The sequence below is a fragment of the Dreissena polymorpha genome, chromosome 7, assembly GCF_020536995.1.
Source record: "Dreissena polymorpha isolate Duluth1 chromosome 7, UMN_Dpol_1.0, whole genome shotgun sequence".
NCBI lineage: Eukaryota > Metazoa > Mollusca > Bivalvia > Myida > Dreissenidae > Dreissena > Dreissena polymorpha.
In genome coordinates, this window is record NC_068361.1 from 96,291,854 (window position 1) to 96,312,362 (window position 20,509).

General features: G+C 33.5%; 1 protein-coding gene across 1 annotated transcript in view; it reads right to left on the reverse strand.

The window, feature by feature from the left end:
- The window catches only part of LOC127839117 (transient receptor potential cation channel subfamily M member 2-like), a 203,909-nt gene that overhangs the window by 20,427 nt on the left and 162,973 nt on the right, over positions 1-20,509 (reverse strand). Inside the window, exons 4-6 of the mRNA XM_052367319.1 lie at positions 4,526-4,700; positions 4,197-4,353; positions 3,804-3,982 (exon numbers count right to left, since the gene is read on the reverse strand). Of these exons, the coding sequence (XP_052223279.1) occupies positions 3,804-3,982; positions 4,197-4,353; positions 4,526-4,700 (511 nt within the window). The remainder of the gene's footprint in view (positions 1-3,803; positions 3,983-4,196; positions 4,354-4,525; positions 4,701-20,509) is intronic.

The following is a 20,509-nucleotide window of genomic DNA, read 5'->3' on the forward strand; positions in this document are numbered from 1 at the left end:
AACTTGTAACGTAACAGCGTATGCATATTTTTTATTCTTATACAATGCATATTATGTTATATAGCAATTTAATTACAGATAATATTAATAATACAGATAATATAAATGATATGATAGAAATTTACAAGTACAAACTGGTCCAGAATGTTTGAAGGTTTATTGTTAGCAAGTAGGAACACGAAATATCCGTGCATGAGAAATCAAAATCTGGAGACTGAATATTTTACAAGCCATTCAAGTGATATTATCTTATATAACTATTGAAATAGGCCGACTTTATTAACATTAATCGAACAAACTTGCATCATCTTGTTTGCCTGGTTGCATTCATCATATAAAATGTGCGATGGGAAACATGATTTTATTGAATTATAAGAGTACATTACAAATTCACATCACATCTAGAATGATTGTTCGATAAGTGTGTAAATACGGTATTACCTGAATAATTTTGTTTATCCAGGGTGTCAGTAATTCAATACATTTAGAACTCAACCAATCGACAACAAGCACGTGAAGAAATGGACACTGATGACCAATCGAAATTATAAGGGAATTTTATGTAAATTAACCTGTAGACAAAATGTAGATGTTTGGTCAGAATAAGATATTCTGCGGGTAGATTTGAGAGAACTTTGACTTGACACTTAGAATTGTAATTAAAGAATATTTGAATAGAAAATAAAATAAATAGTTAGAAATCATTCAGAGATTTATTGTGTTTTTATCATTCAGAGACTTGTGTGTTCCTATAAGACATATTAGGTGCATTGACAATCCGCTACGTCACAAACTTAGTAACGTTTCGTCCTATTATTATTGCAGACAATTAACCTTAGTAAGGCTCCGTAATTAACTATTGTACACTTATTACCCTTGTAAGGCTCCTTAAATAATAATTTAGGACTTTAAACCTTAGTTAGGCTCCGCCCAAACTTAGCGCAGACTATTCACCTTAGTTAGGCTCCCACAATAATTATTGAGGACTTTAAATTTTTGTTTTGCTCCGTCCATACTTATTGCAGACTAGTATTGATTTCATTCTGTGTTAGTGGGGATGTTATCAACGGCTTATCCATTGAACATATTTCTTTTCAATAGTGAAGCTTCCAGGGTGTCAATATAAACGGTTGTTATTACTCTGGCAGCTATTGAAACCCGATAAGTCAAAAATATATATATAATACATTAATAGAAAAAAACTTTAAAAAACCCATCAGATATACACTTGATCAACAAGTATTGTTGACCATATTTACCTATATAATATAGTGTCAAAACAACAATACTTGGTGCACAGTATTAAGAGATGTATAAGGTTATCTGGGGTTTTAATATTCTTGGCTTTTTCAATATGTTAGTAATTAGAATATGTTGTATACTATTTATGCAGATTTTGAGGAACACATGTATCCAGAATATTAAAAAGGTGATTCAAAACTCTAGTAAGGCAATTTTAAGAACAAACGACACGTTTGTTCAGTTTCAACCATACCTTAATAAAGGTCATACAAACATATTTTGATTTAGCTGATCACAATTACGTACGTCTTTACACAGGTTGAATATTGAGACTTGCAGTTGTACTAGACGCATTTCAATTCAATTATTTTAAAGACATTGCAATGTCTTTATTTAAACATGAGTTTCGTGTTATTTTTAAATGTTAATTTTAAACGGAATTTCGGTGCTTGCATTACAATCTAATGTACAACAAACAGAAAACATACATACATTCATCGAGCGAAAGACACCAGAAAAGAACATGGTAATAACAAAACTAGTTTGTTACATTTATCTGTTTTTGGTTTGATCACATGATGCTTATATATCGTCAATTAAGTTCGATTTGTGTTTGTTTGATACTGCACACATTAATTCGTTGCTTAACGATAGATACCTTATTTTTGTTGAACATTCAGAATTTCGATATATTGAAAAAGGTTGTTTGTGATGACCTCTGTAGGTATGTAAAATGAATATATTGTTGCTAAATTAACAAATTGTAATATATATTTGTCCACTGTTTTCTAAATTTATTAGCGTGTTATAGTGGGTTATTTATTAGACGCTTTTGTCTATCAATATATATTTATATATTAAAAACTATAGTTTGTAAAAAAAAAATTAATTATATTATGATTCGTAATTTAGTGTGAGTCTTAAGACTGTTTATTGTTTTGTTTCGAATAAGCAGTCTGAAATATACTGTTACGATTACACTTTGACGAATTGTACGCTGTCATTTCTTAAAATACTTTCAATTATTGTGTTATTTTATTGTAAAATATCTAATAGTTTTGCCTTCAGACACCAAATTGATCCGAATAGGTATTCTAGGAAAAGATGTATTAATAATTAGATGAAAATATTATTGTTAGAATAGATAAACATACTATAAGATATTTATCATTAATGGCCCTTCTTAATGTGACTTTCTGCCACAAAAAAACCCCTAATAACTTAGGTACAATTTACTGTTTTGTTCATTTCTTCATTTTTGATTTTCGTACATAATATTTTAAACAGTAAAAAATTTAACATGTTTACATTGAAACGTCTTAATTTACAATTGTTTTTATTGTATTGCCTGTTAACATCGCAAGTCCGCTATCAATGTGTCCACTTTTGGCCATCTGAGTATTATTTGAAATAAACTAAAACTAAAATAATGTCGATGGGAAACAAGCGGCGTAACGTGGTATAATATTCTTCGTTAAGTTTCATTCACGTTTGACTGTAAAGAAACGTGTAATATGTGGAAGTTAGAGATGCAGTGGCATTTTAAAGGACAACAGTTACCAATTTGATGTTATGTTTAGCGTTCACGGGCGTGTAAGTTTTTTTTAACAAACTTAACATATGTTTCACCATATAGAAAATGAAGATGGATAGTGTATACGTAATGCCTTAAACAACGCATTTACAAACTCCGCAAATGCGACTCAATTAAAACACAAAATTGTTTAAAACTCTTGGCTTTTAAATTTCTGTTTTATTTGTTTGTTTTTTAGTTATTGACATTATTTTTTTATTAGAATAGGGACTTTTACCAGTGCAAACAACTTACTAGATCTTATAATTGTGAATTGTATATTTTGTCTTTATAATTAATATATTATTGCTCTTTTAAAATGCGTATCAGATCATTGTTTAATTTAAAGATTATACATAAAAATAGAATATTATAACATGTATATTGTATGTCTGTATGTATGTATTTATTTTGACCTTGCGGTCAAGGATAACCCATGAAAGTGCAAGCACTTATTTTCAATGGGGTCCGTTGGTTTTGCTGAAGAGACAGCAAGCAGAAGAGACAGTATTGGGATACAAGGAATCCGGGTGCGATACCCTAGCTCTTTGCGAATAGATACCTTGGTTCTTTTACGTGCTCAGTGTATAGCACCGATACACGCGAGAATAACCTGGGTTTAATACCAGTACATCTCTAGTTGGGTGGGAAACACTTGAAGCATTTCTGAAATTTTCAGTGCCCCGGCAATTGTATGATTTATCAACACCCATTACGATAAAAACATTGCGCTTCAGTTCATATTACATTTAAATATTTCTTTAAGAAACTAAAATATAATAATTAGTATTTCTATTTGTGAATGTTCACATGCTTCTACGGTCATTTTTAGATTGGTGATGAAGGTTTAACTGACTAAATTTGTCCTGACTTATTTGCAAGTTCCAAGATTTAAACGGGACGCTAAACATATAATACAATGTATATGACCTTATTATTCAACATCAGCGTTTAGTTGTGCGATCAAAGAATGTGACATGCTACTTACGAAAAGGATCTTCTACAGTCGCCTGTCGACAGCACACGCGTTGGACAAGATCGTATATGTGCCAACATATGTTTAGAGGAGGACATATAACAGGTCTCATTCCGTACTCCTTCAGTATGAAGTATCGCTGATAACACCACAGCGATTCCGATCGCTTATGAATACCCTCGAATGTGTGACTAAAAATTTGAATAGGCATTTAAAATTAACGTCCTTGCTCTTGAAAACAAACAAACACGTATACAACATCAAAGCATTTCGAAAACTGTAAAATTGTATGTATGTATTATTAAATAAAGAGGTATTTTATTCTCTGTAAAGGCATAATTGAAGAACATGAATATAATATTAATTTCAACAACTGTCAAGTGTTTCGACATATGCTAAATATACCTGAACATAGCAATCAGAAGGTTGAGAAGGAGTATATTGGTGATAAGCATATAGATCCCCATCATGATTGGAACCACAATCTGTCCAGTTTTGCTTGGACAACGCGGATATATTCCGTTTGTCCAAAGTCTAACATCCGTTGTGCAATCCGCAGAACCTGTTTGGAAAATGATAATTACTAATCGATTCTACTGCGGTCAATTTCCATGATAAAAATTCATACCTGTAGGCTGTAGGTGCTTGGAAGTTCATGATATGATTAGTTATAATATACATTGTACAATCAAATTATACACAAATTAAGATTTGTTTTGGTGACACATACATACCTTCCGTATCTTCTAGAAACAGTTCTCCATAAAGATGCCAGTAAGGCTTTCTTATTATTTGTAGAAATGTTTCCCTAGTAAATGGAGAATCAGGGAAGAGGATGGAGTGCGACGCAATCGCGTACGATAATACAAACACCACCAAAATAACAAGGAAATACACCAGGTCCTTTAACTGGAACAGAATACACACACAAGTTAAGTGATCCAACATATCTCTTGCTAGTGTGAAGAAAACGTAGAGATGCGTATATAAATCTCATATAAACCCTCGCAAACATTGGTTGACGTTAACGAAAAAGCAATGGAAAAGACTTGCGATTAACAACAATTGAATGTTTTTACTGTTTGTTATGAAAGATTGGTAATATGCGAGAGTCAACAAGCTGTTAATGCTGTTCGCCGATGTTCGATAATATCGTGAACACTATTATGATATTTATTATAGTTATATATGCTCCAGGGAATGCTGAGACTTAACTTTTAAAATGGCATACACATACTTTTTACAAACACTGTGAGGGCTCAGATATCATTGAAGTGATATAAATCGAACGTCACGGATAAGAAGACAATTTTTGTAATTGTTTGAATGTGTGTTTTTCGAAGTTTATGAGGTTCGTCCGCGCCTTAAGCTGCTTTATGTGTGGAACCGACATGTGCACCACCTAATTAAATTTCAAGACTCCCAAACAATGGAAAGTATATATGCAATGTCAAGCTATTTAGTTGTTAATGAACGATTTGAAATGCTAGCGTGATCTTCTGAGGGGGTGGGAGCCGGAGTACCCTGTCCGGTATGCTGACAAACAAGCTCACATGCTTCCAGAAAGGGGATTGAACCACAACGATAGCAGGACCGCCCTATGTAATTATATATTTCTCTTTCCAAATAAACTCAACATGCATAACATACATATTATATTTATTGAATATTGTAAATGTCATATCTATTTTTTTTCTAATGATAATTTATTAGCTGTATTATTTTGTCCAGTTAACTGCAATCATACAACAATACAAGAAGAACAATAATCATTCTCATGAATTGACCCTTTCAGTTGAGTTGCACTCGCAGTATCTGTATTCTAATCGACAAAATAATGCATTTTGCTTGCTGACTTTAAACTTATTTTCCATAAAAAAATATGAACCACTTTTTAAAAGGATTTTCTAATATGAGCATTAAAAAAATATTGGCAGGTTTTAGACATGAACTACACAACGAAAATATTAGTGGCTTTGCGCTATTACCATGTCGCTACTGATTGAAGATCTTTTTATATTAACAAGGCATGGTATTTATTATGAAACATTTAAACACGCTAACGAATCTCACTGGATAGACTATTTATTTGGACTAACTAAAACATCTCGCATGCTATGTAGATTATTTTTTTTAACGAACTTATCCGTTGATGTTCATTAATATGTTAAACGTTTGGTTGTTCGATTTTCGCTGTATAATGCCATAGAACGTCTCTCACAATTTTCCTGACTTTCCTGAGTTTACATTCACCGACATATAACCAAGCCATATAACGTGATGAATTCATGTAAAGATACTGTAAACAAGGGCTGTTTGAAAAATATGCATGCCCCCCATATGGGCTGTCCGTTGTTGTGGCAGCCATTGTGTGAATACGTTTTTTGTTACTGTGACCTTGACCTTTGACCTAGTGACCTGAAAATCAATAGGGGTCATCTGCGAGTCACGATCAATGTACCTATGAAGTGTCATGATCCTAGGCAAAAGCGTTCTTAAGTTATCATCCGAAAATCAATTTACTATTTCGGGTCACCGTGACCTTGACCTTTGACCTTGTGACCTCAAAATCCATAGGGGTCATCTGCGAGTTATGATCAATCTACCTATGAAGTTTCATGATCCTTGGCATATGCGTTCTTGAGTTATCATCCGGAAACCATTTTACTATTTCGGGTCACCGTGACCTTGACCTTTGATTTAGTGACCTCAAAATCAATAGGGGTCATCTGCAAGTCATGATAAATCTACCCATGAAGTTTCATGATCCTTGGCGTATGCGTTCTTGAGTTATCATCCGGAAGCCATTTTACTATTTCGGGTCACCGTGAGCTTGACCTTTGACTTAGTGACCTCACAATCAATAGGGGTCATCTGCAAGTCATGCTCAATCTACCCATGAAGTTTCATGATCCTAGGCGTATGCGTTCTTGAGTTATCATCCGGAAATCATTTTACGATTTCGGGTCACCGTGACCTTGACCTTTGACCTAGTGACCTCACAATCAATAGGGGTCATCTGCAAGTCATGATCAATGTACCTATGAAGTTTCATGATCCTAGCCCTAAGCGTTTTGGAGTTATCATCCGGAAACCACCTGGTGGACGGACCGACCGACAGACCGACCGAACGACCGACATGTGCAAAGCAATATACCCCCTCTTCTTCGAAGGGGGGCATAATAATGTATCATAAACGAAGCTGGGATGAGCTGCTTCGAACTCGGTTATAAGAAGAAATTCGGATTTACTGTCCAGCGCTCGTGTTACTGAGGCAGCCGTTACCTTGTTACAGTAACATTATGGATGTAATAATATCTGGCGTACAGGGCTTAATTTAAAACATTATACAATAATATAATTAATACATGTAACATCACGTACCATTTTTTGAATCATAATAAGTTTGGGACCAAGGACATTTTGAACAGAGAAGATGTGGATCAGTCTGAAGAAGAATGCTACAAAATCGACAGCAAGCACGACTCTGTGCCAATCCAACGCGTCTTGAAAGTGTTTGAATCGCAGTCCAAATCCGATAAAAAACATGGCGATTGTACACATATCAATGATATTCCATCCATTCGAGAAGTACTCTTTATTCTCATTCGACGTAGCCATCGAAAACATATCACACATGAATACGTGTATATGGTGAATAAGCACTTGTATAAGGTCTCTGATAGAAAATATGGTTGTACTTTTGATATAGTTGTAATATTGTCTCACGAGCCCTACGGATAAAGAATCAAATCAATATCGGGAATGGATCTACCAATGCCTAATACGTAGAGTTAAGATTTTGAGAGCTACATTTACGCGCCGAATAAGCAGCTAAGCATTATTTTACAGAACAATATATTAAAAATAATAAAACATAGTTTCATGGAAACTCCATTTCTACATAATTTTCCATAACAATTTTAATGACAACACGTAGATTTTGGATGCATTCCCAACTTAAACCAATACATATATGCATGATCTGTCCAATCTCGCTAGACGCTCGATTTAAACCTTTATTGGGAAACTGCCCCACACGGTAGGTTTTCAGAAAAAAATGTGTCATTTCAATTGGCAATTCATTCAGTTAAAATTATAGGTGATGAAAAGAAGAAATATTGGACGTATGTATGCAAACGTAGTAGATTATGCTGAATTCAACATCGATATTAAATGGACGAAATCCTTATATTTTGGCACATGTAAGAGACTAAATAATTAAGTATAATACGTTGATATATCATGATCGAAATTGTAAACTTTCTGGTTAACGCACATAAATGGTCCCCTGCCGATTAGAGATTCCTGCGAATTAGAAAATACTTATCAAAAGTCTATTGGATATTAATATAATTTAAACTAGGTAAAGCACAAGTCTATGATACGATTTACCTGCAAAACCATTCCGATGGATTTCATTTCACACATTATAGTAGTTTATATTAAAAAAATCAATTCTTTGTTTGAGATAAACGTTGTTAAACATATATTTATTTAAAAACGGATAGATATTTATAAAGTAAAGTCGTTGATTATATTAAAGTTCAATAGTATTAGACCTCAAATAAATTCAACTTATACTTGCCCTATTGCATCGAAGTTTATTTATTATTATGGTTTGTGCTTTGTAAGTCATGTTTTATCTTCAATAAAATAAAATAATTAATATAAAGCAGCCATTAAACTGTTATCATTTGTTGTTTACTCTACAGCGTGCGTTTTGATCACAACGGAAAACACGATTTGTATAATTTTATCTGTGGGCCTTCCCCAGCTTATGACATCATATTTTACATAATACTTTGCTACCCCAATGCGATTTAGATCTTCAGCAAGTGTGCATGCTTTTGACTGTAATGGCTTTTTTAAATCTGTAACCGCTATATAAAACCAAACTTAAGCATAACAGACCATGTGTTACGAGCAGAACAGGGCATGTATAACACACCTTGGATTCGTAGCAGCCGAGAAGTGTAGGATACTAACCTACGCACTTGGAAAAAACATAACTCGGCGTAACACCATAAGCTTTCAGCGGATCAAAACTTTTAAACAAATACTTTGTTATCGAGTACAAATTATATCTTCAACAAGCGTGCATGCAATGACATAGCCTTTATGGGATCTTTAACCTTTGTAGGAAACCAAACTTAAGCATAACAGACAATATGTAACGAGCAGAACAGAGCATGTATAACAAACCGTGCATTCGTAGCAGCCGAGAAGAATAGGCTACGCATTTGGAAATCAAAGTACTGAAAGAACTGGTGTGACGATGTTTTGAAGAGGATTGATATAAAAGCATCAATTTAAGTTTATGTACATCACAACAATTGTGTATGTGGGAAAGAAAATTTTTAGTACGAAAAAAATTTGGGAACGAAAATTTTGGGTACGAAAATTTTTTGCCAAAAACAAAATTTTGGTAGGAAAAAAAAATTAGGTACGAAAAAACAATTGGGTACGAAAACAAATTGGGGCTGAAGCAGCATCGCAAAAGTAGGTTTTAAAAAAATCCGGGAAGACAGTTGACGCACAATTACGCCTAACCCTCATGTTTAAGTTAAAAAAATACAAAAAATAAGAAAAATAGCCTGTGCAGTCAGCCTGTGCGGACTGCAAAGGCTAATCCAGGACGACAATTGACGCACAATTATGCCTAACCCTCATGTTTAAGTCAAAAACTAAAATAAAAAAATAGCCTGTGCATTCAGCCTGTGCGGACAGCAAGGCTAATCCGGAACGATTTTTACGCACAATTATGACTTACCCTGAATGTTTTAGTAAAATAAAAATAAAACAAATAGCATGAACAGTCAGCCTTGGCGGACTGCACAGGCTAATCCGGGACAATATCTTACGTACAATTATGCCTAACCCTCATGTTTTATTTACAAAAATAGCCTGTGCAGTCAGCACAAGCTAATCCGGGACGATACTTTACGCATAATTATGCCTCACCATTATGTTTTATTCCAAAAAAAATCTAAAAAAATAGCCTGTTCAGTCAGCCTGTGCGAACTGCACAGGTTAATTCGGGACAAAAATTTACACACAAGCATTATGCCCAGTTTTCTCAGAACATGGCTCATAACATATGACATATATGGCAATCTTGTTATATGTTTTATTATGATGTATCATAGAGATCAACACTTGTGATAAGAATATTTATTTGTCAATTATTACATATTTTAATAAACATTTTCTTCTGCATTTGCCAATTGTTGTTGTTGTTTCCCATATTTCAATTATAATAAGTTAGGTATGCCGAATGGAAAAATTGCGCTAACTCAATCGGACCCTTTTGGTCTTCTAGGTAAATCGCCATTGTGAATTTTTGTTTCATGGTATGATTACTTAGACGAGATGCTGAAGCAGCATCTTCAAAAACATAACTCGGCGTAACACCATAAGCCAATGTAGCAAACCATGCTCGGATCAAAACCCGAGCGGTGTCGTAACTAGAGTTTGCATTACACAACATACATTTAATACTTTGTTATCGAGTACGTGTTATATTTTCAACAAGTCTGTATGCAATGGCCAAGCCTTTTTGGGATCTGTATCCGTTGAAGGAAACCAAACTCTGTCATAACAGACCAAATGTAACGAGCACAACTGGGCATATAAACCAAATCTTGCATTCTTAGCATTCGAGCAGTGTAAGATCCTAAACTTAGCTATTGAAGAAACAAAACTCGGCGTTACACCACATGCCTATGTAGTCACGACCCAAGCGGTATAGTCTCTGCTGCAGCCTTATTCTAGGCAGAAGCCTAAGCGGATAAGCAATGCTTGCAAATCACCCACAGTTTATGATAAAAAAAGCAGTTTACTTTGCCTTAAACTATTAACAAGTTATATGCGTACGTGTTTGAATGTTGTGTCCCATGAGTAGTCATAATGTTTTAAAAGCACTAATGCGATGTGAGATAATTAACCATTCATTAAAAACTCGTTTCCAGTATTCTATTATCGTGTTTTACTGAAACGTTCTTTTGTATTCGGTACATAATTCCCCAAGATCAAGGCTAAATTTTTCAAATATAACGTATACTATAAAATATAGACTATTTTGAAATAAATCATACCGTCGGTTTTTTCTTATGCTTTGAAAACAACGTTTAGGCATTTGGCGATTGTTTTCTATTATGCAGCTTCTGGAGTTTCACTCCTTCATATTGTATATTTCTCGTGTATTGGCGTGCGAAAAAACAATTGTGAAATGAAAATAATGTAAGTATAATATAGAGCAGCAAAACAACATATTCTTCGCAGATTTGTAGTGAAACAAATCGGGTTATCGCTCTGGTGGTTTATGTTATGTATCGAAACTATCATGTTGGAAATTACCTCACACAACACAAATTACCGAGTAATGGGGTTGTCAAATATTCTACTTGTATTTTCTTTTTGTACACATACCCATTGTATTTGTGTTTTCTATTCTATTATTTACCTGTCTTATTTCTTCTCCCAGTATAGCCAATACCCATGTCATCAATACATATTCCAAGTTCGAGATCGTTGATGCGAGATCAAACAGCAGTACGTACGCGAAAAGGCTCAGAAACATCACATACGATATCTGTTGATCAACAAGGTATTAGATACAATTGATAATAGACACAAGGTCTATTGCCATTACAAATTATTGTCTTTATAAATTTATGTTCATGTATAGTTTATAATGGAAAATGAAAGAGGGTCATATGTTTGTAATAAGTTATCGTTGCAAAAAAAATCGCCTTATCCATAACCAGCACTAAACAATTCTTAATAATTGAAAGCAGGTTTAGATAATGTGAGTCCACAATAGTGCATGAAGTATAACTACTTGTAATAGTGTAAATATGCATACCAAATTATACGCAAGTTTTGTTTTTGGAGCTTGTAAGAAGTCCTTGATTTTGCCAAGGTTTGCACAGATCTTTTTCGGTGCTGGTTGTTCGCCTGGGTTGTCGTGGGTCGTACTTTTGTCCGTTTTGTAATTCAATAGTTTTAGCGATAACGCTGGACACATTAAACAAGAGAAAAACTGAAATAGCAAAGCATAAACAGATTTAATTATCATAATAAATTCAGAATCAGATGCAACAATATCGGATGCTAATAAAGCAATGGTTGTTCTTATAAACATATACAATAAGCGAATACATTAACATAGTTTACACAAGAAATTCATACATACTCACATATCTGTCGTGGCTAATTATGTTACTAAATTTATTTTCTTAAATGTTTTGTTCATGTGTATTTATATATTATATGTGTATTGATATCATCGAAAACATCACGCCATCGTTTTTCTTTGTATTTCCAAACAGGTTTAGGAGCATAATTATTGAACTTCTTTTATATTGCGTCTAGTAAGGACGATACACGTAGAGGATCTTTTCCAGGCAGATAAGTGTAAACATATCGCTAGAAATCTTACTTGGACATATGTGAAGCGTCTTTAATTGGTATTACACTTAAACGCATCGCCCGAGGCCAATTTAAATACATATTTACCGAAAATTTGGTTTGTTTGTAGTATGCGATGTGATGTTTGAAAACTAACTTTTATTTTTTTATTGTGATTCTGTTAACAAGGTATGTTTACATGCACGATAATATCAATGTCACATGATGATTAAATATTTTAACAAATGTAGTTTTAACCACAATCGCAAACATAAACGCGCTAAGCATTAGTTGAACTACTTTTCATATTACATGATTTCTTAAGCAACATGTATGTGAATACTATGCACTAAAAATCTTTGGGAAAGAATTTTAAAAATCAGAACGTAAAAACTCTATTTTTCTTATGCACTCGATTGGTGTAAGTGCATTTTTTAGATGGCAATAGGAAATTACCTTAACTATATACGGGCTATTTAAAAATGTGCTTTATGGTTTAAGAACAAATACATTAACTTCGTTAATAATTAAAAACAAGTTTTTTATAAAATGGATTACCTTCAACGTAGTTGTATCCTCGAGTTTTCCATTCCAAACAGTTCCAAACAGATTGCGGACTGCTAGCTGGTCAAGGAATTCCATGTGTTTCGATTTTATAGCCAATTCTATGCATGTCATCTGCCAAAATGGTATCTCTAGCGTTAATATCTGATTCGTGTATGTATCATCACTCTGGGCACATTCGTTTAGAATACCCGTCGCCATAGCAGATGATTTTCTAAATGAAAATGCACATCAATTAACATAAATTCCGTTTGGTATTAAATAAGAGATAGTATCACTAACGTGCCATGTATACGCAAGTTAATAACAGAACCAACCTTCCTTTAACTGGAAGTCTTGGCTGTGACAACATAATGTATTTTAAAATTATAACGTACATAAACACTTGCGAACATTATAATTAAACAAGCTGGAGTAACAACAATGTTAAACAAGCATTGAAACATATATATGCTTAATTATTGCATTATAAACAAATGTCATAAAACATATTGCTTATCCCACAATTTATGGGTTTTATTTATTGTGACCACATGTTACACTGTTGATTGCAAAAACGAAAACCAAGTACATAAAATGCATAGAGCCAATTTGTTTTTAAATTTTGCTACGCATGAAACATCCGAAAACAAATGTGTTATTGGATTCAAACACACACACGCACGCACGCACGCACGCACGCACGCACGCACGCACGCACACACACACACACACACACACACACACACACACACACACACACACACACACACACACACACACACACACACACACACACTCACTCACTCACGCACGCACGCACGCACGCACACACACACACACACACGCACGCACGCACGCACGCACGCACGCACGCACGCACGCACTCACACAAACACACACACACACGCACGCACGCACGCACGCACGCACACACACACACACACGCACGCACACACACACACACACACATATATATATATATATATATATATATATATATATATATATATATATATATATATATCTGCCTCTCTCCCTCCCTCTCTCCCTTCCCCCTTCCCCCAGCCCCTCCCCTGCCCCTCCCCTCCCTCTCCCCCTCCCCTTCCCCTCCTCTTCTCCCACTCCCTTTCACTCAGAAATGCTATTATCTTTTATAGATACTTTATATACAAAGAAGCGCTGTATATGTCTTCAGAAGTATATATTCATACTTAATGTATTTCTGAATTTCAGTCTTTAGCACTTTGTCGTCTGTTTGTCGTTCCACAGCCTTCAACAAATTATATGTTATCAGAGCCATGGCGATCGGATTCTGAAAACAATAAAACTGAAATGTGAGGTCAAATCCTTCCAACACAATATGCATAAGCAGTTAATATCCATTTACTTTAATATGTAAAATGTTAATATAGCGGGGGAAGTTAATCTAATCGACATGCTAACTTCAAGTTGATTCAGTTTTCGATACCAATACGAAACGAAAATTACCCTTGTAGAAATTGCTAACCAAACAACCCCTTGGTAATATGAATTTCGTGTAATTTGCAAAGATATACACAATATATATATATATTTAAATTTACCACACAGAAAAAAAAACGACATACTTATATTTGTGAATAACACAACTTTTGTCCAGCTGAGTAAATGATTGTATGTTAAGTCCAAAAAGAATAACAGCGTGATAAAAATACCGAGTGGTATACATGTTAACGATAGTTTTTATATTTGTTGCTTTAAGTTGCTGATATAACACTTGACACACGGAAAAGTAAACAAATGTTTGTCAAATCTCAGTGGAATTAAGGTCCCATAGTGGTTGCATTTAATTGAACTGAATTATTACACAGTGTATAACGATTTATTAAAGGTCGAAATCACAGATGGATTGACGATCATATTGAAGAAGACACCTACGAAAATGCTTTTAATCGCAATTGTATAGTTGTATAAATGTATAGTTCTAAATCATCAACGATTGGTATGTTTTCGCATATAAGCACAATTCCTAAATCCACTTAACTTGATAATATAATGAACAAATTGACCTGTTTTCTTACAATTAAGTTTATCACAAAAGTAAGCTAATACCAAAATAAAATGGGTATTGGAAGTCTATCCAAAGTCAAGCCAGTACTCACCAACTATCGTTTATATGTATGCAAAGCTTAATCTATGTATTTTATTACGAACTCTTGTTTAGAAATAAAGTTCTTTACGGTGTGTTTACATTCTGCCTAGCCCGTGTGTAAACCTCTAAAAAAAAACGTTGATCCTGCACCTTGCATACGGTAAAACAAAACGTTATTAGAGCAACCAAAACAAATTCAAACGACTCGCAACGATATAATCCTCCTTCGGTTACACTTTCAATCAACAGTGCAATCTTATCAGATATATACACCTTATGAGTTTATAACTTAATGGCAATCAATGCAATTGCCTACATTATCATTATTCACTATGTATACCGTAGACAGACAAACATGAACGAAAAATGGACACAAAAGATGAAACATAAACCTAACTTTAAATCGATCGTCATTACGTAGTTTGTAACTACATACAATGATAAATCTCGGAACATGCAAAATGCATGCGTGGCATTTTTTGCAGGGTGAAACCAAAGCAGTCTGTTCGTTCCCGACCCTCACACGCACCCACATGCAATAAGTGTTTTTCTTAAATCAGACACAGAACTTCAGATATTTGTGAAAGTTTCAAATTTGAGAAGAATTTCAAAAGATTTCAAGCCATTGATCATGTGCCTTAAAACATTTGCTGTAATTATAACTAAAGTTGTAAGTGAATCCAGATGTAGCTTTGATCATAGCAAGACTGATGGGTGATGGTTGCACTTGTGCAATTGTAAAAAAATACTTTAATTTAATATTACATTTTAAAGAACGTACTACTGAAACAGAAGTCCCATTATGTTACTTTAAGGATGTTAAATCGAAAGGTATCTAAGAATGCGCTGAACGTCTCTTATAATAAAAAAATGGTTTCTTGTAATGAAAAATATAAAGAATCTTTTTGTTGTTTAAACAATTATTAATGAAATATCATCTTACCAATAAGGCCAAAGGCTTAGGGTCATTTACCTGAGACCAGAATTCACTGTTTTGATCAGCTCTCACGCTCGATGTTTCACGAAGTATTTTGAACTCGACCAATTATCATTAGAACAAATATTATCAGCAAGTTTCATTATGGTAAAAACTCACCTAGTATTTGATAACACGTGGACCAGTTCAAACTCCACTGAGATATTTATGAACAAATATTCTGACAAAGTTCGTGAAGATTTGACATAAATGTGACGTTTAGAGTGTTATTTTTAATGGGAGGTGATTTTAATACATTACAATCCAAACCCAGACAAAAAAACTGCAAAACAGGTAGACACATTAAAAGCAGAAATAACATTAACTCCATATTTGACTAATGGAATTTGATTGACATATGGTGACTGGTGAGAACTTCACGCAGAGCAAATAATTTCAACTTGGTATTCAAGTGGACAATTTGTAATTTTTATAGACTGGATTTCTACTTCATCACCCATAATATATGTATTATCATTAATAAGTGTGGCCAAAATAAAACCATGATTCAAGCCCCGTTTTTAAGAATAAAATTGTAAAGCTAGCAAAAGCGTCTGCAATCAACGGGTAGCTAAATCACACTGACACGTTATCGATCTTCTCATTCGCGCACGAAGGTTGTATGATGTGATAGAAATAGTTTTATGATTTTATTAATTTTCATAGATTGATTGATTTCTATATAACGCTAAATAAACTGGAAAATATCTAGCAAATATTCATTTTATTGAGCATATAAGTATATTGAATGATTGATTTGTTGATGCAAATTTGGACCAAGAAATCCATTACATATTTCTTCAAGATATTGTAAAATTATCAAACGATGATGGAGACAAATACCCCGACCATTTGTCCGAATATGAATGCTCTCAAGCATTGAAAGACATAACAAAATAACAAAAACCCAGGCTCAGATGGATTATAAACAGAATTGTATAAACTTGTTTGGACCGACATAAAACAATACTTAATCAGTTCAATAAATAATTCAATTGAAACAGAAATTTTAACCGAACTTCAAACACAAGGTCTTATTTCACTAAAGATATTTCATTTTTAATAATTGGCGACCAGTCTCTTTGTTAAATGTTGACTTTGAAATAGCAAATAAATCTGTAGCTAATAGAAATAAACCATTTCATAAAAAAACGTATAACTACGAACAAACGGGATTCATAAAAGGGAGATATATTGATGAATGAAGTCATTGATAAAATAAACGATGCCGATGAAACAGGAATGATCTTTGTCTCTGATTTTCAAAAAGCCTTTGAAAGTTTAGACCATACTTGTATATATAAATGTTAAGATCGCATGGGGTTCAGTCAATCTCTAATAAAATGGGTGAAACTGTTTTATAGTAATGCAAAATCTTGTGTAATTAATAATGGGTATTTCTCTCATTTCTTCGACATCGAAAACGGAGTGAGGCACGCCTGCCACTTTTCGCCCTATCTGTTTTTATATGTAGTGAATTACTAGCGAATTGTATAAGACATGATAAAAAAAGGAATTTACATAGACAATATCGAACTCAAACAACATTATTTCTGATGATGCCTGTTTTCTCCTTGACGGCAGTCAAAAGTCATTTGAATATGTAATTATAACCCTTGACAAATTCACAACTAAATCAGGTTTAAAATTGAATAACAATAAATGCTCTGTAACGAAACTACGTGCATTTATAAAGGAGAAAATAAAAAAATGGCCACATTAAAAAAAAAAATTGACACTGTAAAAGCGCGACCACACTTGAGATAATAATATACAACAATACAAATGTAACGGCGGAACACAATACTTGTACAAAGAATCAGGAACACTGTTAACATAAATGGAAAAAATGCAATCGTTCACTTATAGGAAAAATCACAGTTATCAAAACTTTTGCATTGACAAAACGAATATACCCATATACAGTTTTAGAAGGCCCAGATGACAGTTAAATTTACACTTTAAACACAACTATGTTCACATTTGTATGAAACGACAGGATTTAATGTGATCAAATTATACAAGAATATAAAAATGGCGGTTTGAAAATGATTGATATAGAAAGCTCTATGGATGGTTTCAAAGCTTCTTGGGTTAAACGATTTATACACCAACATGAATAAAAAATAACAAAATTATACAGTATTCTTCTGGAAAGCTATGGAAATTATTTTATTTAACAAAATAACATTAAACCTGACGATATAAACACACTAAAATTCGATCAGTGTTCTTAAAAGAAATATTAAAGGTCTTGAATAAGGTCTACGCACAAAATTACATCAAAGCTATCGGAAAAGAAATAATTTGGAACAACTCGTTTATAAAAAAAATCATGTAGAACAAACACATGACAAAAGAACGAGGCAATTTTATAGTTTTGATCAATTACAAAACGTGTACGGGTTAAATAACAGTTATTTTCTGAAATACTATTGTCTTATAAAAAGTGTGCCACAAGATTGGAAAGAAAAGCTGAAAACTGAAGACATAAGTTATCAACCACCTGCAAATTTACTTTCATCGGATACAGAGTCAACTAAAATCTGCAAATTAGTATACCAAAAGTCGTACTGACGAAGCAAATCAATCTAATCATGGCAAATCAAAAATGGTAATTATGTTTTGATAACGAATTTGAAACGAATAAACTGTTTTACTCACCCGTTTATTCTGACCCATGACACAAAAATAAGAATTTTTCAGTATAAATATATTATGCAAATTATTCCTAACAAAAATTATTTACTGCAGTGTGGTTCAACACATTCCAATTTGTGCGTTTTTCCAGCATCAGTAGATTCAAATATGCATATGTTTTAGGGATATCCTATAATTCAACAGGTTTTGAACAATTTAAAAGTGTATATCGAATTTGCCGAGCATTTCAAATTTTGATTATGCACATATAAGCTTTCGTAACGTTTCAATTTGTCATTCCAAAATATCACAGATTGTCAACTTTTTCATATTGTTGGCAAAATTTTATATGTTATCAAAAAAGTATCAGAACGACATTCCCAATATTTATCCGTTTAACACGTATCTTCAGAATAGGCTAAAAATTGAGGAGATAATTGGTTTCAATAAAGATCAAATATAAACTTTAAGAACAATTTGGAACAGTTTTTTAACATAAATGTTTAGTCAGAACATGTATTTGTTTGCTTTGATCTATTAGTCGAATAGTATATAATTATGTATATTGATACTGTCTCGTTAATTAATTTCGACAGATATGTCTTTTGCATTGTTTTTGTTTCTATTTTGTATTGCTATTCCTTAATGTGTGTAATTGTATTGGCACATGCTTTTTCTTCAATTACATCTAACCACCTAGTCTTTGACCCCAAGTGACCAAGTTTTGAACAAAACCATTATATCTATAGGACCATTGCTCTGATCAAGTTTCATACACATTTGGCTAGACATTTGGGCTCTAGAGTGTTAAAAATGTTTTCCTTTAATTTTGACTGGTTACGTAGTTTTCGAAACCCGCGTGACTCAGTTTTCAACTAGGCAAATATATAATTGTGAAAACGTTTTCCTTAAGTTTCACGAAGTCTGGAAGATTATTGTGGCTTCTAGAGTGTTCACTAGTTTTTGTTTTTAATTTGACTAAGTTACATTGTGTCTGACCCAACGTGACCCAGTTTCGAACTCGGCCGAGGTATCACTTGAACAAATGTTCTCTTGAAGTTTCCTGATGATTGGACACCGATATATATTAGCCTGACTTTTTATTAGAAATAAGTGATGTATTAAAATACCTATTTATGAAATTGAAGAATATTGAAGCATTCGAACGAGTGTAATTAATACTAATATTACGCTGTGTATCAGTCTAGTGGTTCCGCTATTTCGCTTCTCACTCTTCTGTTATACGTTATAACGGAAACCACTTGATTTAAACGCACGCTGGGAACAGTTGACTAGTGTATTATTCCGTATTTAAGTGCTATATAATGAACACAGTTTAGAAGCAATTGTTTAGAAACAGGAATGTAAACTAATTTACCTCCACTTTCCGCAAGAGTATTTCCGCCAACTCATGTTTACGCATCATGCAAGCCCACAAATACAAGTAATTCCAGTATGGCAAGAACCTGTTCTGGGACTCAATAGACTCAACTGAGCCTTGACCACTTTTCTTCTCTTTCTTCTCCCCAAAACATAATACTCTGAAACCATGTTTCGTTCCGTTACATTTGTTAGAGCAAAAATTCGTGAATCTTCATGTGTGTTTGTATAACTGTAAAATGCATGTTTTCAGAAACAAAATGTTATTAAAAAAGAACCTGTTGTTCTGCGTTGGGTTAGAGACGTCTGGATGAGGCTTCCAATGGTCATTCACTGCCTTGTCTGAAGGAACAAGAATTGCACACATATTTAAACATAGTTTAACTACCGTATTATTTGGTGCTTAATCTATGATTCGTCTTCGTCTTTAAATTTGTATGGTAAATTCAAGTTTTAGTGAACTTTTAAAAACTGAGAACCCTGAGTCATTTTATGTATAATACTCTCGGATATTGAGGTTATTGAAGTTATGTCAAAAACGTAAGCACAGTTTGTTCTAACTGTTTTACAAATACTAAATTTCCCTAGCTAGCTAGTTAGATATATGTACCTACATGTCAAGCTTAAAAAGAT